General features: G+C 45.2%; 1 protein-coding gene across 3 annotated transcripts; it reads left to right on the forward strand.

Annotated features, from left to right (window-relative positions):
• Positions 1 to 4,053: 4,053 nt before the first annotated feature.
• Positions 4,054 to 13,642, forward strand: TTC32 (tetratricopeptide repeat domain 32). Of its 3 annotated transcripts, none has more exons than XM_075861066.1 (4): positions 4,054 to 4,073; positions 5,630 to 5,743; positions 9,943 to 10,109; positions 12,081 to 13,642. In XM_075861066.1, exons 2-4 carry the CDS (start codon positions 5,637 to 5,639, stop codon positions 12,218 to 12,220), a joined length of 414 nt encoding a protein of 137 aa, XP_075717181.1. In that variant the 5' UTR covers positions 4,054 to 4,073; positions 5,630 to 5,636; the 3' UTR covers positions 12,221 to 13,642. The 3 variants fall into 3 exon arrangements, with proteins under 3 accessions (XP_075717181.1, XP_075717180.1, XP_075717179.1); XM_075861065.1 differs by lacking the exon at positions 4,054 to 4,073 and adding an exon at positions 4,423 to 4,520; XM_075861064.1 differs by lacking the exon at positions 4,054 to 4,073 and adding an exon at positions 4,573 to 4,647.
• The last annotated feature ends 5,318 nt before the right edge of the window (positions 13,643 to 18,960 follow it).

Below are 18,960 nucleotides of genomic sequence, written 5' to 3' on the forward strand. Positions count from 1 at the left end.
CTCCCCCTATAGTGCTCTACAGATAGCCCACCCCTGTATATAGCCCCCTGTAGATATAGCCCACCCCTGTATATAGAGCTCTACAGATAGCCCAACCATGTATGTAGCCCCCTGTAGATATAGCCCACCCCTGTATATAGTGCTCCACATATAGTCCACCCCTGTATATAGTGTTTCACAGATAGCCCACCACTGTATATAGCCCCCCTTGTACATATAGTCCACCCCTGTATATAGTGCTCCACTAGATAGTCCACCCCTGTATATAGTGCTCCACAGATAGCCCACCCCTGTATATAGTGCTCCACAGATAGCCCACCCCTGTATATACTATATACAAGGGTGGGCTATCTGTGGAGCACTATATACAGGGGTGGACTATATGTACAAGGGGGCTATATGCAGGGGTGGGCTTTCTGTGGAGCACTATAGGGGGAGCTATTTGTGGGATACTATATACAGGGGTGGGCTATATCTACAGGGGGACTATATACAGGGGTGGGCTATATCTACAGGGGGACCATATCTACAGGGGGACCATATCTACAGGGCTGGGCTATACACAGGGGGGCTATATCTACAGGGGTGGGCTATACACAGGGGGGCTATATCTACAGGGGTGGGCTATACAAAGGGGGGCTATATACAGGGGGAATATATCTACAGGGCGACTATCTACAGGGGGGGCTATATACTGGGGTGGGCTATCTATGGAGCACCATATACAGGGGTGGGCTATATCTACAGGGGGCTATATAGACAGCCCACTCCAGTATATAGCCCCCCTGTAGATAGTCCCCCTGTATATAGCCCCCTGTAGATATAGACCCCTTGATTATAGCCCCCCTGTAGATATAGTCCCCCTGTATATAGCCCCCCTGGAGATATAGTCCTCCTGTATATAGCCCCCCTGTATATAGCCCAGCAGATATAGTCCCCCTGTATATAGCCCAGCCCTGTAGATATAGTCCCCCTGTAGATAGACACCCCCCGTAGATAAAGTCCCCCGTGTAGACAAAGTCCCCCCCGCAGATACAGCCACACGTTTATTACAATTAAAAAAATATTCAAACTCACCTTAATCCCGCTCCCACGCCGTCCGGCAGCCATGGAGACCTGCTCTTTTCTGCGCAGGTCTCCAGGGGGTTGAACGCGGCGTCTATGAAAGGCGCTGATTGGCTGGGCAGGATGACTTTCCCTGTCAGTGCCTTTCATCGACGGAAGCGTCACTGGTACAAAAGGTACCAGTCGCTTCATTCATGGAAAGGCGCTGAATGGCCGGGCACGGAACGTGCCCTGTCATTCATTGCTTCTAATTGTACCTGTGTCCTTGCGACACAGGTACAATTATAGTGCAGGAGGAGGGGGCGCTGGCGCCCCCATCTGAACTGCGCCCGGGGCACATGCCCCCCCCCTAGCTACGCCCCTGAGTCTGTATAGGGGACAGTGGTCCGATCTGGGGTCTGTATAGGGGACAGTGGTCCAGTCTGGGATCTGTATAGCGGACAGTAGTCTGGGGTCTGTATAGGGGACAGTTGTCCGATCTGGGGTCTGTATAGGGGACAGTGGTCCGGTCTGTGGTCTGTATAGGGGACAGTAGTCCGATCTGGGGTCTGTATAGGGCAGGGGCGTAACTAGGAAAGACTGGGCCCCATAGCAAACTTTTGACTGGGGCCCCCCCTCCCCTGGGTGTCACACAACCCCCCCCCTTGCATCTGGTGCCTTTCTTACAGCCCCCTCTGTAGATAACGCTATACAGCCCCCCCTCTGTAGATAGCGCCATACATCCCCCTGTAGATAACGCATTACAGCCTCCCTGTAGATAACGCCATACAGCCCCCCCTGCAGAGAACGCCATACAGCCCCCCTGTAGGGAACGCCATACAGCCCCCCCCCTGTAGGGAACGCCATACAGCTCCCCCCCTGTAGGGAACGCCATACAGCGTTCCCCCCCTGTAGGGAACGCCATACAGCGTCCCCCCTCCCAAAAAATGTGACCTACAGTGTGTCCTACAAAATACATGTATCCCCTCTCCACTGGATCTCCACAGGATAGGGGATACATGAGTGATCGCTGGCAGCAATAGGGAGAACGGGGGACTGAAAGTCCCCTGAACTTCTCCATGACAAACCTCTGACTTCCGGCGTCTGCGCAGCTCAATAAAAATGAAAGGAGCGCTGGTCACGCATGCGCACAAGCACGACCGGCGCTCCATTCATTTCTACGGAGCTGCCGACACAGACCCCGGAAGTCCGAGGTTTGTGATGGAGAACTTCAGGGGACTTTCAGTCCCCCGTTCTCCCTATCAATGCCAGCGATCACACATGTATCCCCTATCCTGTGGATATCCTGTGGAGAGGGGATACATGTCCTGTGGAGAGGGGATACATGTCTTTTGCTCTATTTTGCGCCTCCAGGACCAGACACCGTTTAGCCCTTTTTAGCACGCGTTAGTTAAATGGCTATAACTTTTTTATTTGTTGGGCTAACGACGTTTTTTCCGTAGACAATGCAGGTTTAATTTTTTATCGTTTTTATACACACCTTTTTTGCTATTTTAGAATTTTTATTCATAAAGTTTGAAAATAATAGTAAAAAAATATTTTTTTTTACACTTCAGCTATTTTTTTTTTTGGTAATAAAATAGTTTTACCCTAAAATAGACCTTTTATTTGTGATCTTCATTGTCTACCGTAAATTTTTATATATTACATGTCTATATTAGGGTAATTGGGTCAGCGCTAGCGTTACAACAATGATTGGCGGGGGGGGGGAACGTTTTATTTTGGGGGGTGGGTATTTTATGTGTATTTATTATTTACATTTTTTTTGCACTTTACTTTTTTTTTTTTTTTATTACTATGGTCTGTCCGCCAAAGGTCAAAGAAGACCTTTGGGGAACTTTATATATTTTTTTTCTTTCTTTTACACCATGTTTTTCCACTGTAACTGGAGCTGCACAGCAGCCCCAGTTACAGGGGAAATCAGCCCTCTCATAGTGACGATTGTCACTAATAGGGCTGTGCTGGGTCTAGTAAGACCCAGCAACAGTCTGCCACTATCGGCACCCGGCGATCATGTGACCTGTCACATGATCACTGGGAGGAATAGAGACAGCGCCGCTGCTGCTGTCTCTATTCCTGTACACAGCGCGCATTCAGCGCGGTGTACAAGTGATCAGAGAAGACAGAAGCAGTGAAAGCTGCTTCTATCCTCTCCTCAGGGTCCCCGGCAGTCACTGACAGCCGGAGACCCGACATTCAGCTGCCCGATCGCGCGGGCAGCAAGTTAAAACCCGAGCCGTAGAAAGTCTATGGCTCGGGTTTTAAGGACCCTGACCTCTGGCCGTAAAAATACAGCCAGCGGTCGGGAACCAGTTAATGGCAGAGCGGGGAGATACCTCCCTGCTCTGCCGTAGTGTTCAGTGGGGTCCCGCTGTAGCAGCCATATCGGCTGCTAGCGGAGCCTCCGGCCATGGTGGGGGCCCGTGTCGGCGGGCGACACGGGCCCCCTCATGCCGCGGGCCCCGTAGCAGCCGCTACTGCTGCTACGGCGGTAGTTACGCCACTGGTATAGGGGACAGTGGTCCGGTCTGTGGTCTGTATAGGGGACAGTGGTCCGGTCTGTGGTCTGTATAGGGGACAGTAGTCCGGTCTGGGGTCTGTATAGCGTACAGTGGTCCGGTCTGCGGTCTGCATAGGGGACAGTGGTCCAGTCTGTGGTCTGTATAGGGGAGAGTAGTCCGGTCTGGGGTCTGTATAGGGGACAGTAGTCCGGTCTGGGGTCTGTATAGCGGACAGTGGTCTGGTCTGGGGTCTTTAGGGAGAGTCTGGGCTGGAGTCTATTTAGGGGAATTTGTATTATTTCTGGGAGTCTCTATTTAGGGGACCTGGGTCTGAAAAGCGGGTGTGGTCTACAAAAGGAGGTGTCTTCCAAATGGACTTCCCTTACTGTGAAAACAATTGCACCACACCGGGGCGCCAACCTCTCCCACAAGGCTATTTCCAAAATTTGGCAAGTATGAAGAAACATGAACGCTCTTGTGAATGGTGCGGTGAAGAGAAAGGGACAGGTGAGTAGCTGTGTCTGCTCCAGGGGTTCAGGATTATACACAGAGGCCATTCACAGTTAGTGCCCTCATACCAAAGCACTCGACGTGCCCCTTACACTGCTGTCTCCTAACTCTGAATGAATTACTGCAGGAATTGTATATAGGCTGTAAGCACTTCATGTTCTCATTTCTGGAGTTCCCCTTTAATTGTGGATATCAAGTTCTGTACAATCACTGGAAAGACGTCCCTGCAGCGTCTCCACATTGTGGCTCATTACAGCAGTACTATCGTAGTAACGTCATCTCCCAGAAGGTGGCGGAAGAGAGCGCGCTGTACTTCAGATGGGATAAAACAGGGGAGCTGTCGGCCCCGCCTTACGGTGACGTCATAGGCTGTCAATCAACGCGAGCGCGGTGTGTGAACGCGCTCAGGTGCATCACATGACCCGGCGGATTCCCGGATGTGCTGTAAGTTTGGGGTGTATCTGTGTATACAGGGTCCGGGGTGTAATGTAAGGTGGGGGAGGGGCGAGCAGTAGAAAATATACACATATATATATATGAGCTTCGTGTCTGGAAGGGCAGATACATACAGGTTGTTATAATGTGGTACTCCTGGTGTGGAACTACAAGTCCCAGCATGCTGGATGTTGCAGTAACTTATGAGATTATCAGTAGTTCGCGTTCATATTAAGGCTGCGTTCACACTTCGTGTTCAAAATGCGTTTTGTTTCACGATTTTGCAAACGTTTTTGAGTTTTGGGAATAACATTATTATTTTGGTTTGGTTTTTATGGCGTTCACCGTACAATAAAGACGGCATGTTAACTTTATTCTGTGGGTCAATACAATTATGGCGATACCAAATTGATATAGTTGTGTTTTATATTTTCTACTTTTACAAGGAAAAAACGAATTGCTAAAAATAAAACAATTCTGAGAGCCATGACTTTTTTTTAATGTTTCCGTTGATTGTTTGGTGCGAGGACTTATTTTTTGCGGGGCGAGCTGTAGTTTTTATTGGTACCATTTTGGGGTACATGTGACTTTTCAGTCACATTTTTTGTGGGAGGCAAGGTGACCAAAAAACATCAAATCATCAGTTTCAGCTGCCATTAGTCTCGGTGTCAGCCGTCTTGTAGAACTGATGAGCGCAGAGTAAGGCCCCATGCACATGACCGTCTTTTCGTCTATCCCGAAATACTGTCCGTATTCCATCAGTATATACGGATTTGTAAAAACAGATGGAAGATGCAAATGATGTCATCAGCATGTTGCCTAGCAACGCTTCCGTAAATACAGACGGTTTACTGATGCACATCCGTAGCCTTCCGTATATACAGAAGCTCCCATACACTTCAATGGGAGAGTCCTTGCCGTAATTACTGACAAGAATAGGACCGGTCCTATCATTTGTTCTGCACGGACACGGATCAGTAAAAATACTGGGTGTCCGTGGCCAATAGAAACGAATGGGTCTCTAATTACTGATGAAATATACGGTCGTGTGTGTGGGGCCTAATGATGAGGATATTTGTGGTGTTTGCGTTGTGTTTATCCTGTTCGTTGTCCTCTAGTTGTAGGATGGAGCGCTCCCTGCTGCACGCCGCTAATACTGAGCTGGAGAAGCGCCACCTGGAGGCGGCTGAGGAGCTTTACGGGAAGATTATAGAGAGATGTGAGCAGAACAGGTGAGAACGACTGCTGGACCTGCTACCAAACCTTCCCACTCCACTCCTGTCCCTCAGGCCTTATTCACACGAACGTGTTATACGTCCGTGATTTTCACGCGCGTCGCAGGGACCTATGTCAGTGAATGGGGCCGTTCAGACTGTCAGTATATTTCACGCAGCATATGTGCGCTGCGTAAAACTCACGACATGTCCTATACTTGCCCGTGTTTCGCGCAGCACGCACCCATTGAAGTCAATGGGTGCGTGCAAATCGCGCACGGCACACCGAAGCACTTCCGGGTGCCGCGCGTGATGCGCGCTACAGTAGTAAAATAAATAAATGAATGAAAACAGAAAAGCACCTCGTGCTTTTCTGTTTGTAAACATAAAACCAGAGTGTCATCATGATGCCGGCTGCGCGAAAATCACGCAGCCGCGCACCTCTTTCATGATGATACATGGACCTTTTGCGCGCACAAAATGCCGCTTTTCTTGCGCGTGCAAAACGGACATGTCCGTGTGAATAAGGCCTCATTGTTAGGACAGGGCTACATCACAACACTCGCTCCCATTTCACAGACGCATTTTAGTCCCACTCTAATATAGATGAATGGCACCTGTTACTTCGCAGCTGCAGTTGAAATGTCATATGAGTTTAGGTAAAACTGCTCACTTTCTAGAAACGGCGCCACTCTTGTCCATAGGCTGTGACTGGTATTGCAGCATTCAATAGAATGGGACTGAGCTGCAATCCCGGGCACAGCCACTACGGATATTTACGGTGCTATGTGTGGTAAACATTGAAGAGCGCGGCCACTTTAATCAGCTGATCGGTAGGTGTAACGATAGTTGGACCCCCACCGATCTGATATTGATAAACTATCCTAAGGTCAAACCATAAATCTAAAATGCCCGGAGAACCCACTTGATAATACACTTTGATCCGCAGAACATCCCTAAAATGATGACTTCTGCTATAAGGCGCGGCACGTTTAATGATGACTATGGCTGCTTCTTCCTTCTTGGGGATCTTCCTCAGCCAATAAGAAGCTCTGACAGAGATCACCTGACACCCTTTGTAATTTCTTAGAAGTTGTACGGGAATTCCAGGAGGCATGTCATGTGATCTCTTCTCTGATTGACTTAAAGGAATCACAAATGAGGGGGGAGCAGCCATATGACCCCATCATCATACATTATTGGGGCTCACCTGAATGTGCTATAGGGTGCTGGTTAGTGGGATCATCATGAGGTTAGTGTTATATGTTCGCTTCAAGAATGTCCAAAGTCTGCTCCAGAGATATAGAGGAGCTGGTCACGTAAAAAAAAAAAAATGTCTCATAGATCTTTCATATACGAGTTGTTAACCTACACTTAAAGGGGTTGTCTAATTTAGGAACACAATTTTCTTACACCCTACTAGGGAATTCTGAGTTAATAGAGGAGGTCCCCTGTACAGGATCCACATCTCTTGGCGAGAGTGGAGAGCGATTACAAAGAGCGTCTCTCTCTCTGGAGGACCTGTCCTGTCCTGCACCCTCTGATATGAAGGGGCACTGTGTAATACTTAATTTCTGCTGTGGTGGCGCTGCAGGAAAATTGAACACGAGCGTGTTTGTTTTGCACGTGTAAAAATCGCAGCGGTTTTTCTGCGTTGCAGTTCCGTGTGTCACGCGTTTTTCACGTCAGCAAAAAACTGAAGGAGGTGTTTTATTTTTTTCTCATCATTTCTTTAGCAACTGGTGAGTGAAAAACACGGACACCACGCAGATGACGTCCGTGTGCTGTTCATTTTTTTCACGCACCCATTGACTTTAAAAAAACGCACCAAAATAGGACATGCAGTGAGTTTCACGCAACGGACACGCCCTGCGTGAAGAACACGGAATGTCTGAATATCCCCATGGATTTCCATAGGTCCATGTGGTGCCTGGGAAAAAAAAGGATGCACACTGACGTGAAATGCGCTCGTGTGAATAAGGCCTTACTGTCAGGCCTAGCAGGGGGACACTTTGTAACAAGCTTATTGTCACGGGACCCTTCTATCAAGTAGATATTGGCAAAGCGGAAACCCTCCCTTCTATGCCCAGCTCATGGGTGCATTTTTACACGTCTGCTATGTGTTTCTATTTGTCACATTTTTGCACAAATTGTGGCAAAAGTACCCTGTAAAAACATCCAAAATGGCCTTTCCGTTTTTTTTTTTTTAGATCATTATAAGAGGACTTAATAAAAAAAATAAAAAAAATTCCCTACAGAACTGAACAGCGCTGCATGTAAACATTGCAGTGGCACTTAAGGCCGTACATGGTGCCCCTCCCCCTCCTTCCCTGTCTGTGGAAATATACGGCACACGCCTACATTGCACAGGAAGAGTGTCCCCGCTCCAGCCTTGTCCTTACTGTCAGGGACCAGGCTTCTTAATAACTTGCTATCTACTTATATGGGAGGGGGTCAGTGAAGTCTAGTTATTACTAGGATTGCTCTTTGCCGGCTGCCTGAAAGCCCCCGAGTGGGTTTTCTACTTTATTTTTGTATCATCTATGAAGGCCATATGGCATGACAGCCAGCAGTGTTAGGGCTATGGATGTCACCAGGCTGTTGTCGGGTACCGTGATATATCTGGAAGGATTGGAAGTTAAAGGAGCACACTGGGCAAAACTGATGCTCTGATGCCTAGAGCAGGTCCTGAGTGGGCGGAGCATGACACCGGGATTCTCTCTTTAAAGGGTAACTAAACTTTCAAAAAACGATGACGTCAGAAGTTTTGATCGGTGGGGTCCTGAGCACGGAGACCTCCACCGATCGCTATAACAAAGAGGCAGAAACGGGTGAGCGCTGTGCCGCTTAGTTTCTGATCAGCTTTTCTTGGAAAGCCGAGTACTAGGTGTACGGGCTTCTAAACTTTCCGTACAGCGCTGTTATACATCAATGTGAAAGATGAGGTGATATGTACAGTACATACAAACCACATTGTCATGTCTTCAACCTCTTCCAAGTGTGTCCCATTGCCCATAAACTGGCAGCAAACATTGCCTGGTGTTATCATATACCCTGCCTGGTGATCCCTGTGGAGATCTCCTAGAGACATATCAGAAGTTTTGATTGGTGGGTGGGTCCGGGTGCTGAGACCCCCAACGTCGCTGAAACGAAGGTGCAGAAGCGCTCCACCCCTTCAGCTTTGATTGGCTCATAGACGTTCTATGTGAGCCGTCTTCAGCCCGAGAAGGTGCGCAAATCACAGCCGAAAGTGCAGGGTGCTCAGCCGAGTCCTTCTGCCCCTTCTTTTCTGTGATGGCAGGAGTTTCAGCAGCCGTGCCCCCACTGATCGAAACTTCTGATATGTCTCTATGACATATCAAACGTTTTTTTGAAAGTAGTTCCTCTTTAGGCTGGTTCTCACATCACCGGTTCAGGCTAAATACACACGTTGTGGAATTTGGTGCAGAAATACTGCAGGTAAACCACCGGTAGTTCCGCAGGTAAAATCCGCACCTAATAGTTCATTTATTAAAATTACGCACCGCAGGTCAATTTACGCGCAGAAAAAAACCCCGCAGCGCGTACATAAGATTTCTTGAAATCTCATTTACTTTGCTGGTACTGCATTACGCTGCGGATTTGCCGCACAAAAATACGCGTGTAATAGGCATCGTGCGAATTTGACATAAATGTGTTTTTTTTGCGAATGGCAGCTAAACCGCACTATTTTCCCACGATTTTCGTAAAATGGTTCCATTTTGCCACGGTTCGCACAGTGAGAACCCAGCCATAGATCCAGAGGCCATTACGGTTATTCAGGTATATAAGGGAATCATTATATATCAATTCTGTCATTCTCTCCTGAGGTCCGCGCCGATGTAAACTTACAGACCGCGCAGTGTTATCTGTGAGAACGTCGGCTGTTTTCTTATCTGCGGTTACATATTTAACGTATGTCCAGTCATGTAAGGCCAATATCCTCGCAGCGTCGCCCTGCTGACATGATATGCGCAGATTTATGGCGGGTGGGAGGACGGCACATTTTTCACACTGTTATAAATCTGCCTAATCCTTTATTCATCGCTCTCTCCCTCCGTAATCGTCAACATGAAAGACCTCTGTGACTCGTCGCATTCTTCATCTTCTGTATATTTGTATCTGTCGCCGATGAATAAAACCAGAAATCTAATACTGAATAATAAAATAAGATAATGCCGTGTCCTTGTGTCCTGAAGAAAATGCAGCACAGAAGAGCTCTCCGTCGCCTACAATAACAGGGGACAGATTAAATATTTCCGAGTTGACTTCTATGAGGCGATGGCTGACTACACAGAGGCCATACGAGTAAACCCAATTTTTGAGGTTCCATATTACAACAGAGGCTTGATCTTGTATCGACTTGGTGAGTGCTCCTGTCCTTGTATTTTAATAAAGATACTATAGGAATTTAGAGTCCTAAAGGGTCTATATTTCCGATCCAGATGTCCAAATCCCGTTTCTTTCACGCAGCCACAGTTTAATTATAATATTTTCGCTACCTTCAGCTGCCACTAGGGGGAGCTCATTGCGTACAGATTTATATAGCTACCATTAAACTCAAAAATAATTCCATCAGTTCGCTTCGAAGCTCTCCCTATGGGCAGGCAGAATGTTAGCTTGTGTGAAGGTAAGCAGGAATAAGAGACATATTATAGTGACAGATCAAATATCCATTAATTTATTTTTGCTCCAATACATCTAAAATACAAAAAAATTAAGCAAGTTTTAAAATAATCTTGACTTATATTTTCACGTCTACAGCTCCTATGCAGAGCTATGTGTCTCCAAAGTTACAAATTAAACAAGCCCTGTGTAACCTGATCCTGCAGTCATACTCTCTTCTAATTAAGAACATACATTTGGTGAGTTAGCCAGAAGTAAAGGATACATGCCAGTAAGTATGACTGCAGGATCAGACTACACAGGATTTGTTTGTAGTCTGTAACCATGGAGACACAGGTTTTCATTGGAACTATAGACAAAACGTAAGGCTATGTTCACACGCTAAAGTAAAAACGGCTGTAAAATACGGAGCTGCTTTCAATTAAAAACCGCCTCGGATTTTCAGCCGTTTTTAAAGCATCAAACGTTTTTTTAAGCGTTTTTTTGAAAAACGGCTCAAGAAGTGACATGCTCCTTTTTACGGGGCATTTTTTTTCAAATGGCCATGTAAAAAAACGCCCTGTCTGAACGAAACGCAGTTTTTCCCATTGAAATCAATGGGCAGATGTTTGGAGGCGTTCAGCTTCTGTTTTTTTTCAGGAGTTTTTAGAGGCGTTTACGCCCTGAAAAACGCCTGAAAACACAGTGTGTGAACATCGCCTAAGAGATTTTTTGCTTCATTTTTTATTTAAAGAGGCTCTGTCACCAGATTTTCAAACCCCTATCTCGTATTGCAGCAGATAGGCGCTGCAATGTAGATTACAGTAACGTTTTTTTTTTTTTCAAAAACGAGCATTTTTGGCCAAGTTATGAGCATTTTTATATTTATGCAAATGAGCCTTTCTTAAGTACAACTGGGCGTGTTTAAAGTTATGTCCAACTGGGCGTGTATTGTGTGTGTACATCTGGGCGTTTTTACTTGTTTTACTAGCTGGGCGTTGTGAATGGAAGTGTATGATGCTGACGAATCAGCATCATCCACTTCTCTTCGTTACCACCCAGCTTCTGGCAGTGCACAGACACACAGCGTGTTCTCCAGAGATCACGCTGTGACGTCACTCACTTCTTCCCACAGGAACTTCATCGCGTCGGACGAGCGAGGACACGCTGTGTCTGTGCACTGCCAGAAGCTGGGTGGTAACGAAGAGAAGTGGATGATGCTGATTCGTCAGCATCATACACTTCCATTCACAACGCCCAGCTAGTAAAACAAGTAAAAACGACCAGATGTACACACACAATACACGCCCAGTTGGACATAACTTTAAACACGCCCAGTTGTACTTAAGAAAGGCTCATTTGCATAAATATAAAAATGGTCATAACTTGGCCAAAAATGCTCGTTTTTGAAAAAACAAAAACGTTACTCTTATCTACATTGCAGCGCCGATCTGCTGCAATAACAGATAGGGGTTGCAAAATCTGGTGACAGAGCCTCTTTAAGATGCATTTGAGCAAAAATAAAAATGATTGTAAATGTGAATGTCAAGCCTTTAAGCCTGTAATGGATAGAAGGCCAATTTTTGTTTTTCAATAGCGTAGTGTGTTAAATGAGAAATTCATCACTGCTACACCTATATATATATATATATATATATATATATACATACAATACATGATGCGTCTCTTACATAGTAGCGCTGTTCTTATATAAAACATATTTCTACCACAGGGTTCTTTGACGACGCAATTAAGGATTTCCAAAAAGTGTTACAGCTGAACCCTAAATTTGAAGACGCCAAGATCAGCTTACAACAAAGTGTTGTGGACAAGGAAGAGAGGGGGAAGATCTCTGAATCAGGTGTGAATTGAGGACAATTGACATTTGAGACCCAGAGCTGTGATTATTTCTGAGAAGCCGCGTTGTTCACACTTCTCCATACTATTACCTCAATTACTGGGATCATTCGCTGGTATCAGCCATTCTTGCCAGTACTGAGGAAGTGCCACCTAATTCCGCTATAGATAGACCTGCATAGGACGTACCTGCAGGAGACCTGACTGATTATAACGGGCGTTTTGCGCTGAACACATTCAACGACGTTGCCGAGGAGCAGGCAATGGGGCAGGTGGTCACGTGGGTAAAGAACGTGACCGCCATCTGGAGAGCTATAGACCGGATCACTGCCACCGTCCACGGTTTACACAGCTGATCCAGGCGGAGCAGGGGCTATGAATCGCAGGGCTAGGCAATGGGGGTATTTAGAAGTATGACTAAAAAGTGGCCATATTTTAAATTAGCCCCTTTAATTAATCAAAGCACCAGCCAGCTGACAAGTGCCTACCCCTTTTTAAGATGTTGCTCGATGTGAGCGACACTAGGTTGGCACAGGCCGCCCAGATTGGCGCAGGGGCCGGCGTTCTGTTGGTTTCCATGGTTACAGACTATAAACAAACCCTGTGGAGTCTGCTTTTGTAATTGCACTGCCATCTGTCCCCCACTTCTGGGTAACGTATATTTGGGATGTTACCAAGACTACACACTATGCAAAAAAACAGCTGTAGAATACGGCGCTGTATTCAAGGGAAAACGACCTCTAATTTTCAGCCGCTTTTTAAGCATCAAACTTTTTTTTATGTGTTTTTTACAGACGTTTTTGGAGCTGTTTTTTCTATTGAGACAATGAAAAACAGCTCAAGAAGTAACATGCACTTCTTTTTCCGCACCTTTTTTTATGCGCCGTGTTTTCAAACGGCTGCGTGACAAACTGCCCCATCTGAACGAAACAACGTTTTTCCCATTGAAATCAATGGGCAGATGTTTGGAGGCGTTCAGCTTCCGTCTTTTCAGACGTTTTTCGGGGGCGTTTACGGCCCGAAAAACGTCTGAAAAGAAGCCGTGTGAGCATACCCTTAGGGAACGAGTGGAATGGAGTAGGACTTCAGGATAAGACTTGACAGGGTTTATTTATAGTCTGTAACCATGGAAACATAGGTCTGCATAGGAGCTGTATACACAAAATAAAATGTTGTTTTTTAAATTTGATTCCATATAATATAGCTCCAGGTGTACACAAAAAACACTTCTAGGTTTTATAAATGTGCCCCGTTGTATACATTGTTTAACTCTTTAGTATTAGTGAACAGCCCCAGCTTTTTTAGCACATGTTATATCCATGTCCAACTGTATAGTTACCACCAGAAGATTTTCGGCACAGATGTCTGTATGATCTTGGCTTCTGCGGTCTGCTCATGTCTGCCTTGTTTTACATAAGTAAAGAAAAATGATAACAACTATTCATTTATTGCAAATTAATATATTTTTAATTCAGGTAAATACACATTTTCATGGTAGATCTGTTCTCCTGTTATACTAATCCCCGTCCTAAGTTCGACTTGTTCATTAGAGATTTACATTAAATATAAGGCAACTAAAAAAAAAAATGAAATTCAGGTCTGGGTAGAGCAACCTATAGACTGGTCGTCTGTCCTACAGGAAAACCGGTGGGATTGAGAGGTGCAACCCCAAAGTTACATAGGCCGGTTTGACACGAGCGTATTGCATGCAATTATCGGAATTATCACCTATATTACGGCTGCAAATCCCGACAATACGTCGTAGATCCCTGCTATGCTGTTAGTTCCGGGCATTACACCCGCAGTTGGTCTGGGAAACGGCTACATATAACACTGCGGTCTCTGGTTGTCTTCATGCAACCTTGTCTAGTTCTCTGAATGCAGCTGGCCATGCAGGCAATAGATGGTTTCATTCTGGTTGTCGTGATTATGTCCGGAGACGTGGATAGTGCAATTCCAACCCCGTGGACATGTCAGCAGTAATCTATACTGCCCACCATAGACATTAGATTGCAGATCCCTGTACAAATAGCTGGATCTGCCAACTAATATCTCATGTCTACACCCAACTTCCAGGGGTGTATAATATTAGAAGAAAGAGTGCTCGTTGTTGGGGCATCTAGGAAATACCCTACTAAGGTGAAGTCCCCATTGCATCTGACCCACCAAATGCCTTTTAAGAAATAAATTTTTCTTTCAGTGCAGTATAAGATATGCCGTGTGGCCTGTCCTCTTTCTCTCTCTTCATTGACCCCACAGATAAAGAAAGTCTATTCAGTACTTTCCAATTTCATCCCATTTTTGAACACCTGCTACTACCCCACTTCAAAGAAGCGCAGCGTGGAGAAACCCATTTCTGACATTTTACAGCTGCGATATGGTGACTACACTGCCCGCTTCTACAGGATGAGATCAGTTTACAATAAAAGGGACTGCTCTTTTCTATGCGTTCTTCCATGGGACTCATGAACACAACATCCGGGTTCTGTAGCTGGAAACATCTTGTTAAAGGGATACTTCATCTATATTCAACTATTACAAGATCAGATAGGCTTTAATCTGTTGCATCCTATAGGAATCCAATTTTTGTTGGAGACTTCTGTATTTTCCTCTGGTGGCCGTCAGAAGTGTTGATGATGAATCATCAGTATGTACCATGAGCCTGTTTCAAGCATCGTGGCTATCTATGCAGGTCTCCATAGATGGAGGAACCTACAGGCCATGGCTCCTACTGGTATCATTTGAGATCTCCACCTTGGATACTGAATTCTTGAAAATGTCCTACATTAGGGCTTGAAGGACTCCATGATGAATGACATTGTGGATCTCCGAGTACCTAAACAATAGTTGTATTTGGAGTGTGACTCTTTGTGCCATGCTGTGTTTTTTTCCTATCTTGCTTCTATGTATAATCTCCACTACAGTGGTAGTCGAATTGGGGAGACCTTCAGGTCCCATTGAAAGAGACGAAGGTCTTCTGTAGGCACAGTGTAGAATCCATCGACCAAAATACGTTGTGATTCTAAGACTTTAGGAACCTCAGGGCTTCACGTTGATAACTCTAGATTTTCGGTGGCAGTATTGTTATTAGGTATTATAATCGTTCATGTCAATAAAAGGCAACTACTGGCTTTGTGAGTAGCAAAGAGTTGATGTAGGACCAGCCGGTGGGTATTCCGTGTTGACACTAGATGAACGTGATGTTTCTTAAGTGACTTTGTATCTGTGTATAGTAGAGGTTTATAATGGCACTTGTCAGCATGTGATCCTCTTTGTACCAAACTATGTTACATGACATTGGCTTCTTTGACCATAGTGAACATCAATTGACTGCAGTGAATCATCTAAAGCTCACCACACCGTTAATGGCTGGATCAGGCTCCATAACTCCAAGGTTGCCTATTAGTTTTGTGATCATGTGTTGGCCATGAGGGCTCTTCGTGCTTTGACTAGCCGAGCGTTGTGAACTCTACATTTTAAGGACATGATCATTAGTGACAACCAAAGCATAAATTAAGAAAACAAATTTGGGTAGTGGTTCTCCCCTCACCATCTTTCTTATTGGTGGCTCAAGTATGAAGATCTATATGCAACCTTACCAAGTAACTGTTTCATGCGCCGCATACAGAGCAAGAAGAGGAGAGCACGACACAATGCCTTTCAACCAGCCCTAAGCACTATGCGGTGAGGCGCCAGGTCAGGCCACATGGAGAAGACCGTATAGGAGGCGGCTGCCATGTCTGGTGAGGAGAGAAGCCCTACTCCAGGCACTTTTGTCCAGAATATTAACTTTATCTTAGCTTTATTAGAACACTGTCCGAGTGACATGATCAAAGTTTTGTTTTAGTTTTTTCCACTTTTATATAATTATTAAAGTGAACTTGAATTTTTCTATATTGGTGAGTTGCCTTCCCCAGGACCACCCTAAATTCCCTATTCACTCGTTGATCCCTGTTACGTTGTTGCACCTGGCTGTAAAACGGATGATGTTTAATGTTTGTATTACAAAAGTACTGGAGCCACCGCAGTTCTACTGAAACGGACCGATATCACCATACAACCCCATGGTGATCTAAGTTCAGTTCAGTAGAACCGCCGGACATGTCAAATAATTTTGGTTGTAATACAGACATTAAGCATCATCCGTACTACAGCCGGGTGTTGTGGCTGTAATACGGATGGTGAAATAAGTCTGTATTACTGCTGTCTGCAACTGGACTTATTGGGATTTCTATAACTGGAAAACAAAAAAGGATTAGTCCAGTTAGGGTGCGGTTTTCTGCCACTCGGCCTCTACAGGTGAAGCACATGGTTTCAATGGTTTTGCAATGTGGGCGAAAACTGCATATCAAAACCGCTAGCTTCTCTTTACTGGGGTATTTAATAGATGCCCTAAAATCAAAGGGTTTGTCTGTTCACGTACATTTGTGATCCAATAACCCCTTGTAAAATTACCGGTAACAATGGGAGAGCCACTGCAAATAGTGGATCTTGCTCTGGAGCACATGGTGCATCCCCTGAAATCGATTGATTTCAATGGGATACTGCATGGGAAATGAGCGCTAATCACCAGGTACCCCTGCCAGCCCTAAACCTAAGTACTGGGTACCCCTGCAACGTCTAAACAGCCAAATATGGGCATGAGCAGGGGAACCCCTTCCAACCCTCAAAATCAGCTAGTCGTCAGGGCACCTATCAAAAGACAAACCCTTTAAGAAAATCTAGATTAATAGGGCAAACATTGTGTCTGCCCTGTTACACTGGGGTCACAGCAGATTACATGGCATCTGCCAGTCAACATTACGTGTAGTCTGATGATCCAGGCACAAGCTTGGCACCTCGCACGCTCCGAACATTACACATACACCGACCATTAGGAAGAAAAGCGTTACCACATTAAGAAAATAAATACACAAGCGTCTATTGTGATCCAGATACATTATAAGGCGTATATTTAATATATTTTTATTCTAGTCAGTGTTTCAGCCTGACACATAGATTGTAAGCAGCAGGGATGACTTCAGCGTGTGGATCTGAGGTGCTGGCATCACTGCGAGGTTATTAAACACAATGTTTAAGCTGTTCTTGATATGTTTCTAGCATTGCGTCATACATCAGATATCCCCAACCGGAGCCATTTTGGCATTGTCCGCTAACAATCCCGTTCAAGACTGAAAACATAATCTGCGGGACGATCCAAGGGCAGAATTTAGTGACACAATCAATAAAACGTTCACAGATAATTGTGTCAAAAGAGAAATGAAGCAGCCGCCACAAATGTGATCTCCGCCATTTTGCATGTCAGCCACTAACTTATTCCGTATTTGCTGAGGATTTTTTTTTTCCTCTTTGCTTCATGCAGATTAGAAACACATTGGCTTTACTGAATCGTCACCAAAAATGCTCTCAACACGGAGAATATGTAGGAGCTATGGAAAGCGGCTCTTAATATAAGTGAAATCCCCATCGCTGGCAGTTCTTATGCAGCGTCTTGAGGTCGGGATTACCGTATCACTGGAATAACACAATTTATTTTATCCTCTTAGAAAGTCCCATCAGGAAGCGTTGCTGTATTGTGCGTCTCTTTGTATTCTTTTTTTTTGGCGGCCTTTGTATTTCTTACATCAGTGTCTGCGACGTGTGGCTCTTTAGCTGTTGCGAAACTACAACTCCTCACATGCTCCGACAGCTTTTTCCAAATATTACATGAAATATTAGGCAGGCGCTGTATGCACATTGTCACGACGCTCACCGCTGTTGAACTGCGCGTCCTACCTGTCATATTGATCAGTAACCATAAGGCATAATCTAGTTTGGTGGGCAGCCGGTTTTCACGCATGGGAATATGTTTGGGTACGGGTTATCCCCCCAGTTTGTGGCCCCCTAGGCTACTTCTCAAGGTTGTGGCTGGAGATGACAATGAAGCAATTGATCACGTCTCTGGTGACTGAGGAATAGTACAATTAAGAAGTACCTGCCACCTCTCCTGACATGTCTATTTTACGAAATACTTGTATTCCCCATGAAATCACAATTCTGGAGCATCTTTTCTTAGAACTCTGCGTTATGCCGTTCCTCTGTTATTCCTCCTAGAATTTTTGACAAGGGGTGTTACCATTCCCCTCTTCAAAGGGGCGTATCCCTACACAGTCTCACTCTGTCAGCACTGATTGGACATTGTCAGTCTATATAGGGACGCATCCCCAATTAGTAACACCCGGTTGACAATTTATTCATAAATTTCTAGGAAGAATAACAGAGGAACGGCACAATGTAGAATTCTAAGAAAAGATGCCCCAGAATTGTTATTTTATGGGGGATAAAATGACTTAATAAAACATGTGTTAGGAGAGTTGACAGGTCCTCTTTAATAAAAGAGCATAGTAGGGTCAAAGGCACTGGAGCATAGTTAAGGTCATTTCTCGAAATAAGGACAATGGACACCAGAGCATTGTTGGTTCTCTTGTCAAAAATCAGGGTCATGGTCACTGGAATATAGCTGGTTCATTAGCCAAAATCAAGGTCATGGGCACTAAAGTATGGTTGGGTCACCAGCCGAGATCAGAGACATGGGCATTAGAGCATAGTTGGGTCGCTTGTCAAGATCAGGGATTTGGGTACTAGAGCACAATTTGGTCACTTGTCAAGGTTTGGGTAACAAGTAAAGGGCTGATATGGAAAAGGAGCTGGAAATTGGACAAACAACAACTTGGAACTGTTGAAAACAAGAAAACAGTAATGGTGGCCAAGGACAA

This window comes from Rhinoderma darwinii, chromosome 4 (assembly GCF_050947455.1).
Source record: "Rhinoderma darwinii isolate aRhiDar2 chromosome 4, aRhiDar2.hap1, whole genome shotgun sequence".
NCBI lineage: Eukaryota > Metazoa > Chordata > Amphibia > Anura > Rhinodermatidae > Rhinoderma > Rhinoderma darwinii.

Coding starts and splice junctions, on each gene's coding strand:
- TTC32 (XM_075861064.1), top strand. CDS start 4,613: ATGAGCTTCGTGTCTGGAAGGGCAGATACATACAG. Junction 4,648..5,629: donor GGAAGGGCAGATACATACAG/GTTGTTATAATG, acceptor GTTGTCCTCTAG/TTGTAGGATGGAGCGCTCCC. Junction 5,744..9,942: donor GAGAGATGTGAGCAGAACAG/GTGAGAACGACT, acceptor TGTGTCCTGAAG/AAAATGCAGCACAGAAGAGC.